We start from the raw sequence: 15969 nt of genomic DNA on the forward strand, positions 1-15969 counted from the left end.
GCATCTAGTCCATGATTCCTCTCCTCCTTGAAGAGTCCCTCTCTTTAAATCTCTCCCTGTTTATCAAATTTGCCAAATCACTGATCATTCTTCTCACTGCTCCTTTAGAGCAATATTTCTCCACAACTCTCTTTAAATGTCACACCCAAACTGAAGAGAACCTTTGCCTAAAGTCTTGTCACCACCTACTTATAACTTGCAGTGATGCGCTGCTGTTCACTGCCAAACACACCTGAGGCTGCTCAGTCAAGTCTTTGACAAAGCTATAAATCTCTTTGATCTAGCCAGACACAGGGTTTGGAACTAGATGATCTTTAAAGTCCCTTCCAACCCAAACTATTTTCTTTTTAATTTTATGCTATTTCTTTATGAAGTGGTGCTGCTCCCTAGGTCTTTTTCATCTCAGAGTTTATGACAAAGGTCATGATCCTTCTTCCCATTTTACTTGGACACTGAGGTATGGGAAGGGGAAAAGCTCTGGTCTGGATCTTCTTCAGACCCAGTGACAAGGACAGAAAAAAAACCAGCCTCCAGAGACCCAAACCTCCCAACACCAAATGTATCAGATATCCTTGAAATAACAACCACTAAGGGTCCACACATTTCTTCAGCAGGAAAACAAACTTTTATCATAAAAAATCCTCAGATTTTCCTTATCTGACACTTAGTACTATGAGTACATTTATTACTCAGCAGGGTCTGAGACCCAAAACACCATCTTCCTGCCAATGCCAGAGAGAGAAGGGCTTATGGGCTTTGGGAGACATAAAATCTCAAGGTAGTGCTTAAGAAAAAGGGTGAGAGACCCAGAACAAGAAAATAAAGGTGTCCAGAGTTGCACTTGGGCAAGTCAAGAACAGCACAAAATCCAGTGCTGCCTGTCTCAGTTGCCCTTACCTGCCCCTTCAGGGAGCCCATGACCAAGGCACCTGCACCTTCTCAGCCATCACAAAACCAAGAACAGCCCAGCAAGAGCTTTGAAAACCCATCTGCTTAACTAGAGAGATTAACCAGCAGGGAGAAGGGCAGGGAATGCTTAAGATAGCTTTGATGGACCAGTGTTAGCAACTTGCTTTGTGTGAGGCTTCAGCTCTCTGCGATTTGTTAGGCTACAAACTGCTAACACCCTGCTTCAGAGAGTGTGCTCCAGACTGCTGGGAAAGCTGTTTTATTTCCCACCTAACAGGCAGATAACCCATACCTATCCACTACAATATCACTCTCAGAAGCATCCTGCATTCCAACAAGATTTATAAATTACAGAATCCATACACTCTCCCAGTTTATTTTCAGAAGAAACACGGAGCTGGCAAATCTCTCTCACATGCTTCTTTTCTCACTGCTAGTGGATCTTGGCAGAGAAATCCTCTAAAGAAACAAGTGCTGGAGACTTAGCAAACTTCTGGCTGCCAGTAGATGTCATTGCATACCAGCAATGTACCAACCAGCCAGGGGGCAATGCTGAAAAGAAATACATGTTTTCTAAGTTTATGTAAAAGGAAAAAAAAAATGTAACCAAGTTCCTAGCACTCTTACACTGCTGAGAATTAGGCTGTCACAATCACAATAGGTATGTGAGCTGACTTTGAGTTGTTTATTGCAATCTGCAGCTGTTATTCTGGGTCACAGAAACCCGCAGAATTCATCTAAAACCCTCTAATTATGGTTAAGAAAAAGAACTCCATCAAACCATGGTTATTTAGCTCTGCAGAATGTGCTTTAACTACAGTTAAGGGGACACAAAAATACTCAGCATGCAGACCAAAATTGGCCACATACGTAAGAGGATTCAGAACATACTGAGTATGGCAGAGAGTAACTTTACTAGAACTCATCTTTTGATATGAGGATTCTGAGAAGAAATCACAGATATGAAAAACTCCAGTGAACTGCATGACAGCCTTATGAGGTAGATGAGGTATTATTATAGAGAAGTTTAAGTGCTGGACTGAGGGGTTAAGTGCTTAACCAGCACTCAGTAACTAAGAATAGTTCCTGAGCCAAGGAACAGTTCCAGCACCAAAAAAAACAAACCAAAAACAAACCCAAAACATATGTATTAAAAATCACTGCAGACTGTGCTTTCACTTTGCCTTACCAGGTCAGTTTTACTCACATTACCTTTTATTCTGCGATAAAATAAGAAGACCTGAGCAGTAAGAACATGAGAACTCAAACCTGAGGAGGCAATGTTTCCATAGCCACTGTCTCCAGGGAACGTCAGTGACAGGGCACTGGGTTTGTTTGTTTGTTTGGGTTTTTTTTGTCTTCAAATTTTAACTCAATATTACCTCTAAACTTGGAGTTTTTTTCCCATTTTGTTACTGTCAAGGAGTGCTCACTGACGCAGCCAGCATGGATGCTGATGCACCAAGGTTCCTGCAGCCTGCTTCTGCCTTAGCCTCTCTGGAGAAACCCTTCAGCTCTCCACTCCTGAGTAAACTGGGTGGCATTTGTGAGTCTGAGGACTTGGTGACGCTACCTGAACACCACAGCAGCCCAAGCAAGGTCTGCAACCTCACTGGAGCATCTTCCCTGCACTGGGCTCACTATTTCAGCAATGAAAAGGACACACATATCTCTTGAAGTGATAATCAGCTTAATTTAGAAGTTGCAGGAATAAAGACTATTTCTTGATTCATGTAAGCTTAGGCCCCACATCATTTAAGAGCTCAGACAACACATCCTGCTATTAGAAGTTCAAGCTGGTTGCTTCCCTTCCTTTGTACTGAAGCTGTTTTCAAGCTTTCACCTCTGGCCCTTGGATCTAAAATATCATTGGCAGCCTGAGCCTTACCTGCCAGTGTGAGCTTTACCTGCCAGTAAATCACACATGCCATCCTCCTGGTCCCAAAATGCATCCCTTAAAAATACACAGATGAAAGCTCTCTTTCTCCATTGAACCAGCCTGCAGCACTGTTTTCAGGCATAACTGCACTCATTTTCTTGTGTCTCAGGGTGCTGGATGCTGGCCAGCCCTGATCTAAAGGCACAGTGCTCGTGCTAATCTGGTAAGTCCTGCTGACAGCACAGTACAGGGGTAAAAAAGCAACAGGGCTTTCAGGTCAGGCCTTTGGTAGATTCAGGCAGACAGAGCACAGGGCTGTGTGTGGAGACACTGTATCTAACAGAGCAGATTTCACATCTTTACCAGAAGCCCTAAAAATGGCAATAACTCCAATTTGGAAGAGAAGGGAAGGGGAAGCAAAGCCTCTGTTAGAAGGATTCACTGGGCAAGAGATACAGACCTGGAGGGAAAGAGGCTCTTCAGCTTAATTTTGGGGGAACAAAGACTAGCTGCTCTGCTCAAGGTCATTAGAGCCATATTCCAAGACTGGACATCCCACAGTCTAGCCCAGAGGCTGAACTGTCTGCCTGCTTTTCTTTTCTATGATTGGCTTTGCAGTCACTGCATCTCTAATAAGCCAAGCCACTTCAGAGGTTTTATTCTCCTTAGAAATACTGTAATAGTCCTTCTGTGTTTTTATCAGAGTCATTAGCATGAAAAATTTGCTAGGAGAATATAGACTTTATCTACTAAAGTTATTTCTCATATTCATTGCTGCCTGTGTGATTATTAGCATGAAGGAAAGCACAAAAGGAAAGCCTGGATACTCTTGGAAACTCATTAGTGAGGGAAGTCCCAGGGCAAAACATAATGAGACCTTCATCCACCACCTCTGCAAAAGATGGGTGCTCATGGTTAGAGTTTTTTCCTCTGATTAATTGGTTTACTGTGGAAAAACCATGGTAGTGATCACTTGATCCATTTGTTTGATGACACCTTTTTCATGCTTCTTACACTTCTTCAACAGGTGTGAATAGTGTTGGTCTAAGCCCTCAACAAACTGTAGAAGTTTCTGTCCCTTTCTGGGCAACAAAGGTGTTAGGAATATTCAAGAGTTGTACAAATGTCTACGAATAGCTATCAGCAGTCAAAACAAAGGTGCAGTGAGCTCCTGGCCCATCTGCCTCAGTTCTCCTCATGGGAGAGTTCTCAAACCTGTCCTGTCACCAATAACATTTTGCAGAGCTCCACTGACATCCTGATGCAAAGAATGCCTTTGAACTCACTAGAGGTTTACAGATGTCTCTCTCTAATAAACTCATATGCACTGTTTCAAGCACAAAATTTTAACCTCCAGAACACTCTGCAAAGAGGTGTTTCAATAACTGCTGGTTGAAAAGCAAATTCATTTTTTTCATTTTGAACTTGCCATCAAGTAGCTTGGTTTGCCTTCCCTTCAGTTTTACAACAGAATAAAGAGTGAAAAATAATTTTGCACTAATATCTCAATACCAATCAAAGTTTGAAAGATTTGCTTCTTAATCTCCCTAAATTCATCACATTTCCAAGCACCTTCCTGTCTGCAGAAGTTTTGCACTGCTCTTGACCTTTGGGATGCTGGAAGGGTGTCTCAGCACCTCTGCATAATGCTCGGTCCTTTGTAAGACAAAGGCAGAAGTTTTTGAGAACCTCCCAGTTAAATTTTGCACGGAGACATTAGAAGGGCTGGCTCATGATGTGGATGGCTGTGCCCCAGGAATGCAGACCTCATGCTCTACAGAACTTCCCTTGTCAGACATGAATTCTCTGACTTTGATCGAGTTACTGAAACCCCCTTTTGCTTGAATGGTCCTCAGAAATGCTCTCCAGCTGCTCCTGATGCCCTCACTCTCTCCCGCCCCTGCCCCTCTTGAATCAATAGAGATTTGAGCTGTGAGTTATAACCCTTCCAGAATCAGGCAATCTGGTTTAGCAGATAGCCACTGGAATAACCTCCAGAACAAAGCTAAAGCATTCCCTTTCACGATGATGAGGTTACAGAACTGGATATTTACCCACTCATAATCATCAGTTCAACAACAGAAGCATTTGCAAAAGTGAATGAACACACAGTAAAGGGACATAGATTTATGAGCAGAAATATGACAGACTACATCTAATGTGAAAGGGATTAAGAACTCCAAGGGCTGAAAGATGACAGTCAGCAATGGAAATTTACTATCCAATACCAAGCAGGCAATAGGTGAATCCCACCTCTCCAAGGAAATCCACTTGAGAGGGATTTACAAGGGCACCTGTAGATGCATGATAGTATTTTCTCTTTTTTTTATATCTGTACACAATAACTTGGCAGCATATGCATGTTTCTGTACAAAAAAAAAAAAAAGCATCCTCCATCTTTCTGAGCTTTTTAGGCCTGGCCGAACATGCCAGGCTGCTGCTTGAACCATGACAGAGAGTTTCCTGGGTGTAAAAGTTACACAAGTCCTCATGTCAACATGAATTAGGTTTTTAGCCACAGCTGCTATTATCTTGGGGTTTGCCACTAATGATGTGCTTGACATGTTATATATGCTAATACAAGCATCCTTTTGGCTTTAACTTGGTGATATAACCAAGGTGATGACCTGCAGAAATAAGGCCAATACCTCTCCTGTCCTTCTGGAAAAGCACAGGATTTTCCCTCTGACAAATGCCTCAGACCTCACATAAATGCCATACAAACAGTACTTGGCAACAGCATGGTCTGACAGGTGTTTGGCACTGGCACAGCTGGAGAGCAGGACTATAATAATGGGGTGATTTTAATTTTGTCATCTCGGTCTTTTCAAAGGTGAGACCACTTTGTTCCACCAACATTTAGGAGGTGAGCCTCGTCCTTTTAAAGGATCCCACAGTACATGCATGGCAACAACCACACAGACTGCAGCTGTTAGTAAAGTCCAGCATCTCTGATCCAGCTTTCCAGCCCTGGATCATACCCATATAAATCAAGGAAACAAACCTGTCACAGCCAAAGTGAGAAAGAAACAAGAATTCCTGCTTGTGCAGCCATTGTGGAGCAGCAGGCAAGCTAAGGAGACATAAGAATCCTCTCCTTCAGGTGTTCTTCTCTCTGGAAAGGTTTTGATTTCATAGGTTACTCTACTTTGATGGTAAATGGCATTGCAGGCACTTCCAGCCTTGCTCCCTGTGGTTCTGGCTATTTCTTGGGCACTGGAACCGACTGTGCAGGGACATGGTCATGGCACCAAGCCCATCAGAGCTCAAGAAGCATCTGGTTTGTGCTCTCAGTTACACAGTTTGCTTTCAGTAGTCCTGGAAGGAGCAGTGAGTTGAATTAGATGATCCATATGGATTCCTTCCAGCCTGAGATAGTCTATGATTTTATGATTCTATATCCTGAGGCTCTCTTTTTAATCAAGCAGCAACATACAGCTGATAAATCTCTGCCCTGCATCAGGAACAGCACTGACACTGTGCCATTGGGTGCACATGGGGCACAAACACCCTGGGTCCCATAAACCCTCCTTGCATAGATGAGAACAAGCTGCCTCAGCTGGCAGAGGTACCAAATAAACACAACAAGCTGACCATAAACTGAGCATCCTCCAAGCCTGCACATTTCTTTGGCACTCAATGCTGTTTGGCTACTCCAGCTGAAGAAGTTCTCCTCATACTGTGACATCTCTCTACTTTTCCTCCTCCAGACCTGCAAGCCTATTTGTCTATGCATGAAAATAATACAGATGGAATAATAATTTTCTGACATTTTTCTGCAGAGTTCAAAACAGAAGAAAACAAGAACTTGCTTCAACTACAGCACAACTAGTACCATAAACATTATGTTTCCCACCACACTGCTGGCTCTCACCACCTGACAAACACGAGCTGGTTTCCAAAGGCTGAACCCTGAGTCTCAAACGCTAAATAGCGTCTGTCAGCGGGAGGACTGCAGGAAAATGAATGCAGAGATGTGGGTTTTATGGCCCCCACGTTTCTAGCCTGGCTCAATAAAATTTCCTGCCATGAGCAACTGGCATTTCGATTGTAATTTCACATGATGAATTACCACTATATACAATCAATATATCATAACCATAGAAAGAGCAAATGAGAAGCTGCAATGGGCATAAATGCCATGGTCTCTCTAGTGCAGCATTCTTCCTTTGCAATCACAATCCAATATTGTTTGAAATTCTCTGAGCAATTGAGTAGCCACAGATTTGCTGAAAAACATCTCAACAGATTCTTAATCTCATTTTCAATATGAACCTTGACTTCTTCCTTAATACGTTCATCTCCTATCCTGCCAATTTTTTTCCATTGTTCCTCGCAACTTGAAATTTCATTTTGATCATAAGGCAAACACCCTCAACCAGGTGTGATACAGAGTTACAGACAGAAAGAGCTAATTCTCTTCTGAAGTCAAGGCATCAGGACTTTTTTTTTTTTTTTTTTTTTTTTTTTTTTTTTTTTTTTTTTTTGTACAGAATGGAAAGTTTGTAGCCAAAATTGCCTTGAAATCACCATCTTTTTAAAATGCAAATTAATCCAGTCTTGCTACTTGTTTCCTACTGTTGATCACCAATAAAAGAGTTTTCCCAGGTAGAGAATACAGAAATTTTTACTGGTTATTCTGTATCCTCAGTTTTAACCTCCAAGTCTTATTACTCTGTCCTGCCTAATATTTGAAGTAAAAAATTATTCAGCTTTGTTCATTCAGTTTATTAATGAAAAGATCCAATTGGAAGAAAGACTATGACAGACTTCTCATAAGCCAAATTTAATCCTGCTGAAAAATTCAATAAACTCAAAATTAGGCTTTCTTTCTGTTTTTCATCCTTCTGGCCAATTTCTTTTTTGCATTATCCTCCACGAACTCACTGCTGCTTACACAAAGCAAAGATTATGATTTCAATTTGATCAGATTTTCCATGCTCAGTGCACAAAGAAACTCAAAGAACACAAAGGGGAGAAAGCAATAAACACTTGTCTGCAGAAGGAGGCATAAAGGTTCCCTACAAAGATCCAACTGTGTCACATCTTTTGTATCCTATGCACTCCAAAAGCAACCTCTGAACTACAGCAGGCAACAGCAAGCAACTCATTTGTTGGACCAGTGAAGATTTTACCTTTTCTCCTTTTTCTCCTATGCCATAGGCTTTGCCCTAGAAATGAAAAAAAAAGAGGGGAAAATGTAAATTTTAGAACAAGGGTATCAAACAACACTACAAATACATATTTCATGTTTTCCTTGTTATGCATTCAAGATCCATCTCTTTATATATAGACATACAAATCACTTCAAAACTACTATGGGGAAAGCAATTTTCTTTGGGCATAATTCCTTGATAATAATTCAGTGACAAATAAAACTGAAAACTTATCCCAAATTCTCCTACTGCAGCCAGAAAAACATCTTATTTTTTATTCATGGAAGAGCATGATGTTACATTTCCAAAAGCAAAGTTGCCAACAACACTTACTGGAATGAATTTTACATAGGGTTAAAGATTTTTTTGCCTAAAATCTCAGCCTGGCATTTGCATTAATTACAGATGGGGGTGGCTGTGTCTTGGTCATCTGAATGTAAAAAGTCAAGAGAGATTTGCATCTTCTTTGTGTTCAATTGTCTCATATTGTCCTAGCAGATGTGCAGCTGTGGTAATCAAGTGCATCCAAGTTACATATTTAATTAGAAGGTCAATATTAAGTCAGTTATCAGCTGTACCCAGGGATGAAACCTCCATTTGCCCCTCTCCAGGAGAGGTCAGTGAGTGCCAGGGAGATCAGGCTCCTCCTGGGATTCAGGTCCAGCAGAGGGAACAGCTTTGGCCATGGCACACAACGCTGTGAGCAGCTTCTCACCATGAAGGAAAAAACAACAACTTACATTTTCATCTCCTTTAGCAAAATCATTGGGTATTTCTTACTTACTGACTCTCCTTTTTCTCCTCGGAGTCCAGGAAGCCCTGGAATGCCTCTTTCTCCCTTGAAATAGAAAATGTGTTAATATCACATAGTTAATTCATTCCTTTCTTAGACATAGAAGGAAAGTGATGCAACAAGGGTTTGACTGAAATGGACACTTGTGGTCCCACCAGTCTCTACCACCAAGATTTCAGCTCCTGTCCTAAGGACTGGGTGTACCTAATTGCATGTCTTGAAAACATCCAAGTCTTCAGATTGATTTTCTCTTTTATTTTTCATATGAAAATACTGGTAGAAGCCTTTGGAGTGCACTGGCAAGGCAGAGAGTTTTCTCCTGTGAAGTACTTCAAAAGCCCTTATTTTTTATTAAGAGAGGAAATATTTGCAAAGGTGCTTTGCAGAAGACCTAGAAGGTACATGCCAAAAATGTGCAAAAAATAATCGGAAAATATTGTTAAGATTTTAGAGCTTTTATTTTTGTAATCCAAACCCCTTGTTTTCAATCACACTAAATTTTCAGAATCAGCTAATCTTTCCCTTCCTCCCACAAGTGTGCAGCACACACAGTCATTATTCCTGCTTGTTCCAGTGGGAGAGAGGGAAAGTAACATGGAAAAGAGACAATTGGAAAGATACAACTTGTGATGGTTGGAAAAGTTATAACTGGAGAAGGACATACATAGAGAGGAAAAGAGAAAAATGGTCAATCAGAAACCAAGCAAAACTTTTTCTTCACTTTTCTCCTAAAAAGGACAGAAGTAAAAGAGATAAAGAATCAAAGATCCAAAATTTCATAAATATTTATCAGATACAGAACTTAAAGTGGTGCCAAACCCAGAAAGTGAAGAAAAAATACTTGTAAATCATTTTCACACACTGCTCTGCACTCTCAAAACTAGAGGAAGGACACCAGTGGAGATATATCCACTCTTTGGACTAGTTTAAGGCTATGGACTAGTTTAAGGATTTGAAGGAACTGTGCTGCCACCATTTCCTTCAAATCCTCCAGCACTGGGAGCTGCTGGGGAGCAGAGGGCTCTGCCCAAACACCTTTGCCCAGCTCCTTCCTGATTCTCACCCAAAATGTACAAACCAGAAACGTGCTGTGCACTGTAACTTCAGTGCAGACTAAATCAAGCTGAAAAAGTCTCAGACCTGGAGCAGGACCCTCCAGTAGCAGAGCATCAATAAGTCTGATGACTCCTGCTCTCCCCAAATCTCCCGACATGGACCACAGCAGGATTTAATTTTGTGTCTCTATTGAATTTTTCCTGATCTATGCCCCCTCAAAAAAGTTCTTAGCAGCACCAGGAACTGAAAACATTTGCCAGGATCATCCTTTTTTTTCCCTAGATGAAGAAATGTTTTTGAAAACACAGGAAATATGAAAGTTTCTTTCTTTCACCTTTCTGCTTTGTTTTTTGCTGAAAGAAAGAAAACTCACAGAGCAAGTAGCATATATACAGAAATTATGTCATGGTCAATTAAGAAGGCTGTGGTAAAATTCACAAAAAATTTTATGTGACCATCTCTTTTAAGTCACTGAAAGTACAAAGCCTTTCAAATTTGGAGGAAAAGATACATCCTGCTAGAACTTGTCTCTTACACTGGACTTCTCAAACTTCACAATGGCAGGTAAGACTTGTAATTTCTTTGTGGACAAAAACACATCTCACAGAGCAAGGATTTTGTCTACACTTGGATCAATAGCAGTGCTGGAAGAGAGAAGCAGCCTGTTGATCATCAGCCCAGTGCCCCAACCAGCCATCCTGGCTGCCTGCAAACAACACAGCCTGCAGAGGGACTGTGGAAGGAAAATAAATCAGACTGGGTTGTCATTAGCATCCAAAATTTGTCAGTAGGACCCAGTCTCAGACATATTAGCCAGTTCTGCCACAGCTATTTCCTGCCTAGCTGTTTCCCGATCCAATTCTTTACCGTATCTCATTCCAAAACACATCAGCTGTGTCTCCATGCATTACCCTCACTTTGGCAGTGTGGGTCATTGAGGCAGAGGTGTTTATCTCCCAGAAATTTTTTCCACTTTTTGATAACTGCAAGCTTTCCTGTTTCTCCCTGCCTTTGAAAGCTTAGAAGATCACAATCACATTATCCTCATCTTTCTCTAATAAATACCAGGTGGTAATGTTGGCAAGCTGCAAATAAGCACTGAATTCCTTGCCAAGAGCAGGATTTTAGCCCAGGTAGCTCGGTAATGTTGCAGGGAGAGAGGAGGAGAGCTAAAATTCATTCTTGAGCATAGAGCAAGCTCTGTGACAAGCTGGTTCTTGGCAATAGTGATGTAAGAACTGCTGTCAAGAGTGGTATTTGTTATTGAATCACAACATCTTTGCAAGCTGGGAGAAAAACCTACAACTTGCCTTATTAAGCAGATAGAGAAGCTAAATCCTTTGTCTCAAATAATCACATTTATACTAAATTGTCATCAGATCCTATATTTAAATGGTATCATCCCAAGGTCCTTGAGACTGTGACACAGTCCTGTCTTTTCTGTGAACAAGTCTCAAACCACTAAAGCCTAGGAAAAGTCACTCACATCTGCAGGAGTGGGGCAGTCCTTTTGGGGTCTGTTCCAGAAAACCTCTGATGCTGTGCCTGTAGACACACCCCTCTGTATTCCACCAGTGTGTCCTGCACCCCAGTACTGACCCATGTGACACACTGAGACACCCTCAGCAGCACACAGACCTTGGCAAAGCAGGGGAAGACAATGGGATCTTGCTGCAGGACCCTTTTATCATTATCACCATTGTCTTTTCTGCAACCTCCCCACAACAGTCATGGCTTTGCTGTTCCTTAAAAGAGCCCATCACTATTTAAGCTGTCATGGATTAAAATAGAAAGCTTATATATATATATATATATATATATATATATATATATATATATATATATATATATATATACATATACATGGAGGCATAAGGAACCTCTGTCTGCCCAGGCACATTTGAGCAGTAATGAGCCCATGTTCTTTCATTCCAGCCTCCAAAAGGCTTCTTCTTATTAAGAAAGGCTATTCTTATCTCCGAAACTTCTCTCTGCAGACAGCAGACCAAGCTTTGCCAAAAGACAGCACATCTCTGAAAATGTTTGACCCTCCAAAACCCAGAGATTATTCCTTTCTCCTCCCACACTCTTTCATAATAACCGAGTGACTTTTGGTGGGATGCAACTCAGTAATTCACCAAACAGGTAGAAATTCAGTGACTCAGTTTGCAGAAGTGATTCAGATGGAAATAGTTTTGAATATAACTTTTCCCCCAAACATCTTTTCACAGATAGTAAAACTGGGAATCACCAACACCACCAATTTTCACCTCTCCAGTCATGTTGTGACCCTCTGTTTTCTCCCTGTACAAGTCCTTCCTTTGAGTCTATTGCCTCACAGCTCTCTCTGTAACCAGGCACAGAAGGAAGATGTGTTTGTGCTGAGTGCCCACATGTGTATATCAGAGAGGCCTGCAGAACAGGCAGGGTAATACAAAGGCTGCACTGTGAAGCTTGAAACAGACAATACAACCACTCTCCTACCCTTTTATCTAGGAAGAAGAATACTGAGGGAAGAGGTCTATAGTTAACATCATGACTCAGGCAGTCTTGCTAAGGATAAAAGATTGAGACTGGTCCCTAGTCTCAAGAAACTTTCTGAAGTGTGACTGGAAGGCTGCTACCTAAACTATGCACGTGTATTACTGCTGAGAAAGGCACAGCATGGCAGCAGCACCTCTGTTTCAGGTGACCTGCCATGGAAACTGTGCATGACCTAGTGAATAACAGTAACTTGCAAAAATGCCAGTTTAGAGGCTACAGGAAAGAATTTTGCAGCACATTTACTCTAAGAATGATGTAAAGCAGCAAAAGAGAAGCCTAAAGCGTAAATTAAAGATAAAAGATCACAAAAATCTTCTGCAGTTCCAGACTCATCCAAAACTGTCTGAATCTAATCATATACTAAATTGACTCTCATTTCTCACAATCTTCAAATCCTCAATTTACTCCGAAATTGTTTTGCTGTTGCTGTTTTTATTAACCAAATGAAACTAGCAGATATTACTGACCTTTTGACCTTTGGGACCTTCAAAGCCAAGTGGACCCCTCTCCCCCTAAGACAAAAAAGACATCATTAATCAAACTTATCTTCTCATTTTATATTCAAGAAAGAGGCCTGATCCTATGAGGACAGGAGAACAAGAAAAGATGTTTTCAGGTTTAAGCAGAGAAGATAATAAAGCTGACATGCCCTTGGGAGCAATGACAATGAAGCTGGTTTCTCAGAGGTCCCAGTCAGAGCCAGAGAAAGCAAGCACATTGCTTTTAAAAGCCATGATATTCTTTTCAATGTGGCCACATTTGCCTTCATAATCTGTTTTATTTGAAGAAGGATAGACATAACTGAGCTAGGTAAGAATAATCACTTTGTTTCAGTGCTGTTACCAGGACTACCAGCATGACCAGAATCACTCAATTATGCAAAGAGAAATCACCAGGGGAAACTTCCTTTACCTCTATAGACATCCCAAATGAAACACACTCATCTCAGCACTCACCTTTTGTCCAGGAGGACAGGAGCAGTTGAAAATCTTGAGATGTCCAACTTGCTCACTGCCAACAGTGGGCCTCACTTCCAGGGGAGGTGCTTCCGTCAGGACTGTGACCTGGCACTGCACCCAGACACCCAAGGTCAGGACAAAGCTTTGGTGCTGGAAAGCTTCCCCTTCCACCCACTTTAGACAAATGCTGTGTGTAACACACAGCCAAATGTGTCCTCTTGAGGAATGAAATCCCACAAAAGCCATTCATTCAAGCAATAGGGGAAAATGTGGCAAAATGAACAATGAGCCTCTTTAACCAAGACTGAGGGGAGATGAGTGAAAGGAGGGTGAAAGTTTCTACTGAGAGTTTGGCACAGGAAAATAAGCTGCAACTGGCACTTTTTTTAGATGCTTCCAAATAAAACCAGTGGGAAACATGTTGAATATTTCATGCTGCATTTCTGTTGTTCTATCATCACTTTCGAGTTTTGTTTCCCCTGACAGTTTGACAAGGAAAGAGGAACTTGGAAACTTCATATTCTTCATACCCATCCCTTTGCAGTGGCCCTCCTCTGGAGCTGCTACACTGCCAATTATACAGTGAGGTTTCAATCACCCTTATTAAACAAAAATTATAATCCCACACTGCCACATATTCCCTGGTTTATGTAATAGATTTCAGTGAAGAGTGTTCATGAGAAAATAAATCAATGACAAAAAGGAGCTTACTGGTCCAGAGGGAATGTCACAGCAGGTCTCCAGCTCGGCGTGCCGGGAGTCACAGTAAATCACCATCCTCTGGAGATCAAACTGGGAGACAAAGGGAGGCAGCACTCTCAGACACAGTGAATTATTTAAGACCCTGTGTCCTTTTGCTTGGACACAAACAGGGCAGGCAAACACAAACAAAAACCAGATGGTGCAAACTTCAGAGCGCTTCTATGGATCCTGTAGTCTCTCTCTCCCTATCAATAATAGACCAATACCTCAGCATGCTTCAAGAGCTGAGATAATAAGACCCTGAAAATGCCTATTCAAATTCTGGTGCAGGTTTTCGTGCTAATCCTCATGTTCTGGCCAAAGTTCTGTCTGAGAAGACATATCTTGGCCACATCTATCCTTCCTAGAATTTCATCTAAACACAAGGTCTGTTTTCCTCCTGTTGTGCCTTGCATCTTCTGACCATTTATTCCTGTGTGAGAAATGTTATGAACACATTTGATATGCACATCCCATCCGTTTTGCACAGCCAAGAAAGATTATACAAGTCTGAAATACCAAACTATCACACATAAATTATATCAGGGTAACACTGCTGCTGGACAATCAGCCTGTGTGTCTTGACTTTGGTTCATTTGTACTAAGGGTCATTTAATATCTGAGGAATGGAGAATATATCACAACTGGTTTGAGTTAACAAGTTTTCTTTTTTCCTCCATCTCTTTTTATCACCTGTGGAAACATTCATAATGTTTCCACATTCACATTCAAAGATCAGATGAAGACTTTTCTGTGTAGGTCAGTACCCAGTTTGATGTTATTTGTGTACAGTTTTGTCTTTGCTTCTAACTGTAGCACATTCTGTGACTAGACAGAAACATGAAATAAATTTCTCATTTTTAATCCCTATTTTGGAGATACAGTCTCACATAAAAATACAGCAAGTCCTGTACATCATAAGGTGCCAATCTGTCTTAGCTATGTAACGCTGGTAACATTTCAGCAATGCTGCCTCAGGAAAAGGGTCAATTACAACATGACTCCCGCCCCCCATTCACAGGCTGCAAACCCAAAGCTGAGCCTTTACCCAGTTCTAACCAGCAAGCGCAGTACTTACATCAATGGGGACACTGTCATACAAGCGTTTGCCAATCACAGTCTTTCCTTGAATATCAATGTTCTCCCTGTCTTCAATGGGCAGCACCTGCACCAGCTTGCAGTCTATGTACAGCGAGACAGCCTTGGCCTGGATGCTGAGGGCGATTTTGTGCCAGCTGCGGTCGAACAGGTCGCTGACGCGCGCGTTTCGGAACACCACCCTGACGGCATCCCTGGTGAGCCCCACGGCGTTGTACTCCACAGCCTTGTTCTCCCCATCCAGCCTGATGGACACCTGCAAGCAAACAGGGGGGGTCTGCTGAGCAACAGAGCCTTCTCCTTCCTCCTGACTGCTTTCCATCATCACCCTCAGCCCAAAGCCAGGGATGGCTCAGGCTGTGGTGAGAAAGCGAAGAGCAGAGGATGGAATTTTGTGGGAGACATGGAAAGGGAGCTTACATTTGTTCTGGTAGATAAGATGGGGCTCCACAAGCTTTGGGGCAGACCCACAACTATAGGAATGTGCCCTCTGCTGACAAAGTGACAAAACTATATTTTGTCCCTTTAAAAAGGAAATAAGCTTGGAAGTTTCTCTCCTCAATTAAGGGAAAAGGCATCTCATAAGACTTAGGGGACTTCACCTCAAACTTAAGGATACCTAACTGGACAAGAGCCAGAAAAAGAAGAGAACAAAGAAATTAATCTCTTCTGTGAGGTGTTTTACCAGGGGCTGGAGGGCCTCTTGCACTTAAATCGGTTTTTCTCTGTAAAGCATTAGTTATTTTGCCTTTATTAAAATCTTTTGGTTTCCAACACTGACACAGAAGCCATCCTGCTGATTTTATGCCTTTTAAGGTAGCTGAGCTATCTTGG

The 15969-nt window shown here is 41.7% G+C and overlaps 1 protein-coding gene across 1 annotated transcript in view; it reads right to left on the bottom strand.

The window, feature by feature from the left end:
• COL22A1 (collagen type XXII alpha 1 chain) overlaps positions 1-15969 on the bottom strand; it is a 206314-nt gene that overhangs the window by 125995 nt on the left and 64350 nt on the right. The window contains exons 6-11 of the mRNA XM_009090824.4: positions 15116-15391; positions 14008-14088; positions 13294-13407; positions 12805-12849; positions 8729-8782; positions 7924-7959 (exon numbers count right to left, since the gene is read on the bottom strand). Of these exons, the coding sequence (XP_009089072.2) occupies positions 7924-7959; positions 8729-8782; positions 12805-12849; positions 13294-13407; positions 14008-14088; positions 15116-15391 (606 nt within the window). The remainder of the gene's footprint in view (positions 1-7923; positions 7960-8728; positions 8783-12804; positions 12850-13293; positions 13408-14007; positions 14089-15115; positions 15392-15969) is intronic.

Source organism: Serinus canaria, chromosome 2 (assembly GCF_022539315.1).
Source record: "Serinus canaria isolate serCan28SL12 chromosome 2, serCan2020, whole genome shotgun sequence".
In the NCBI taxonomy this organism is placed as follows: domain Eukaryota; kingdom Metazoa; phylum Chordata; class Aves; order Passeriformes; family Fringillidae; genus Serinus; species Serinus canaria.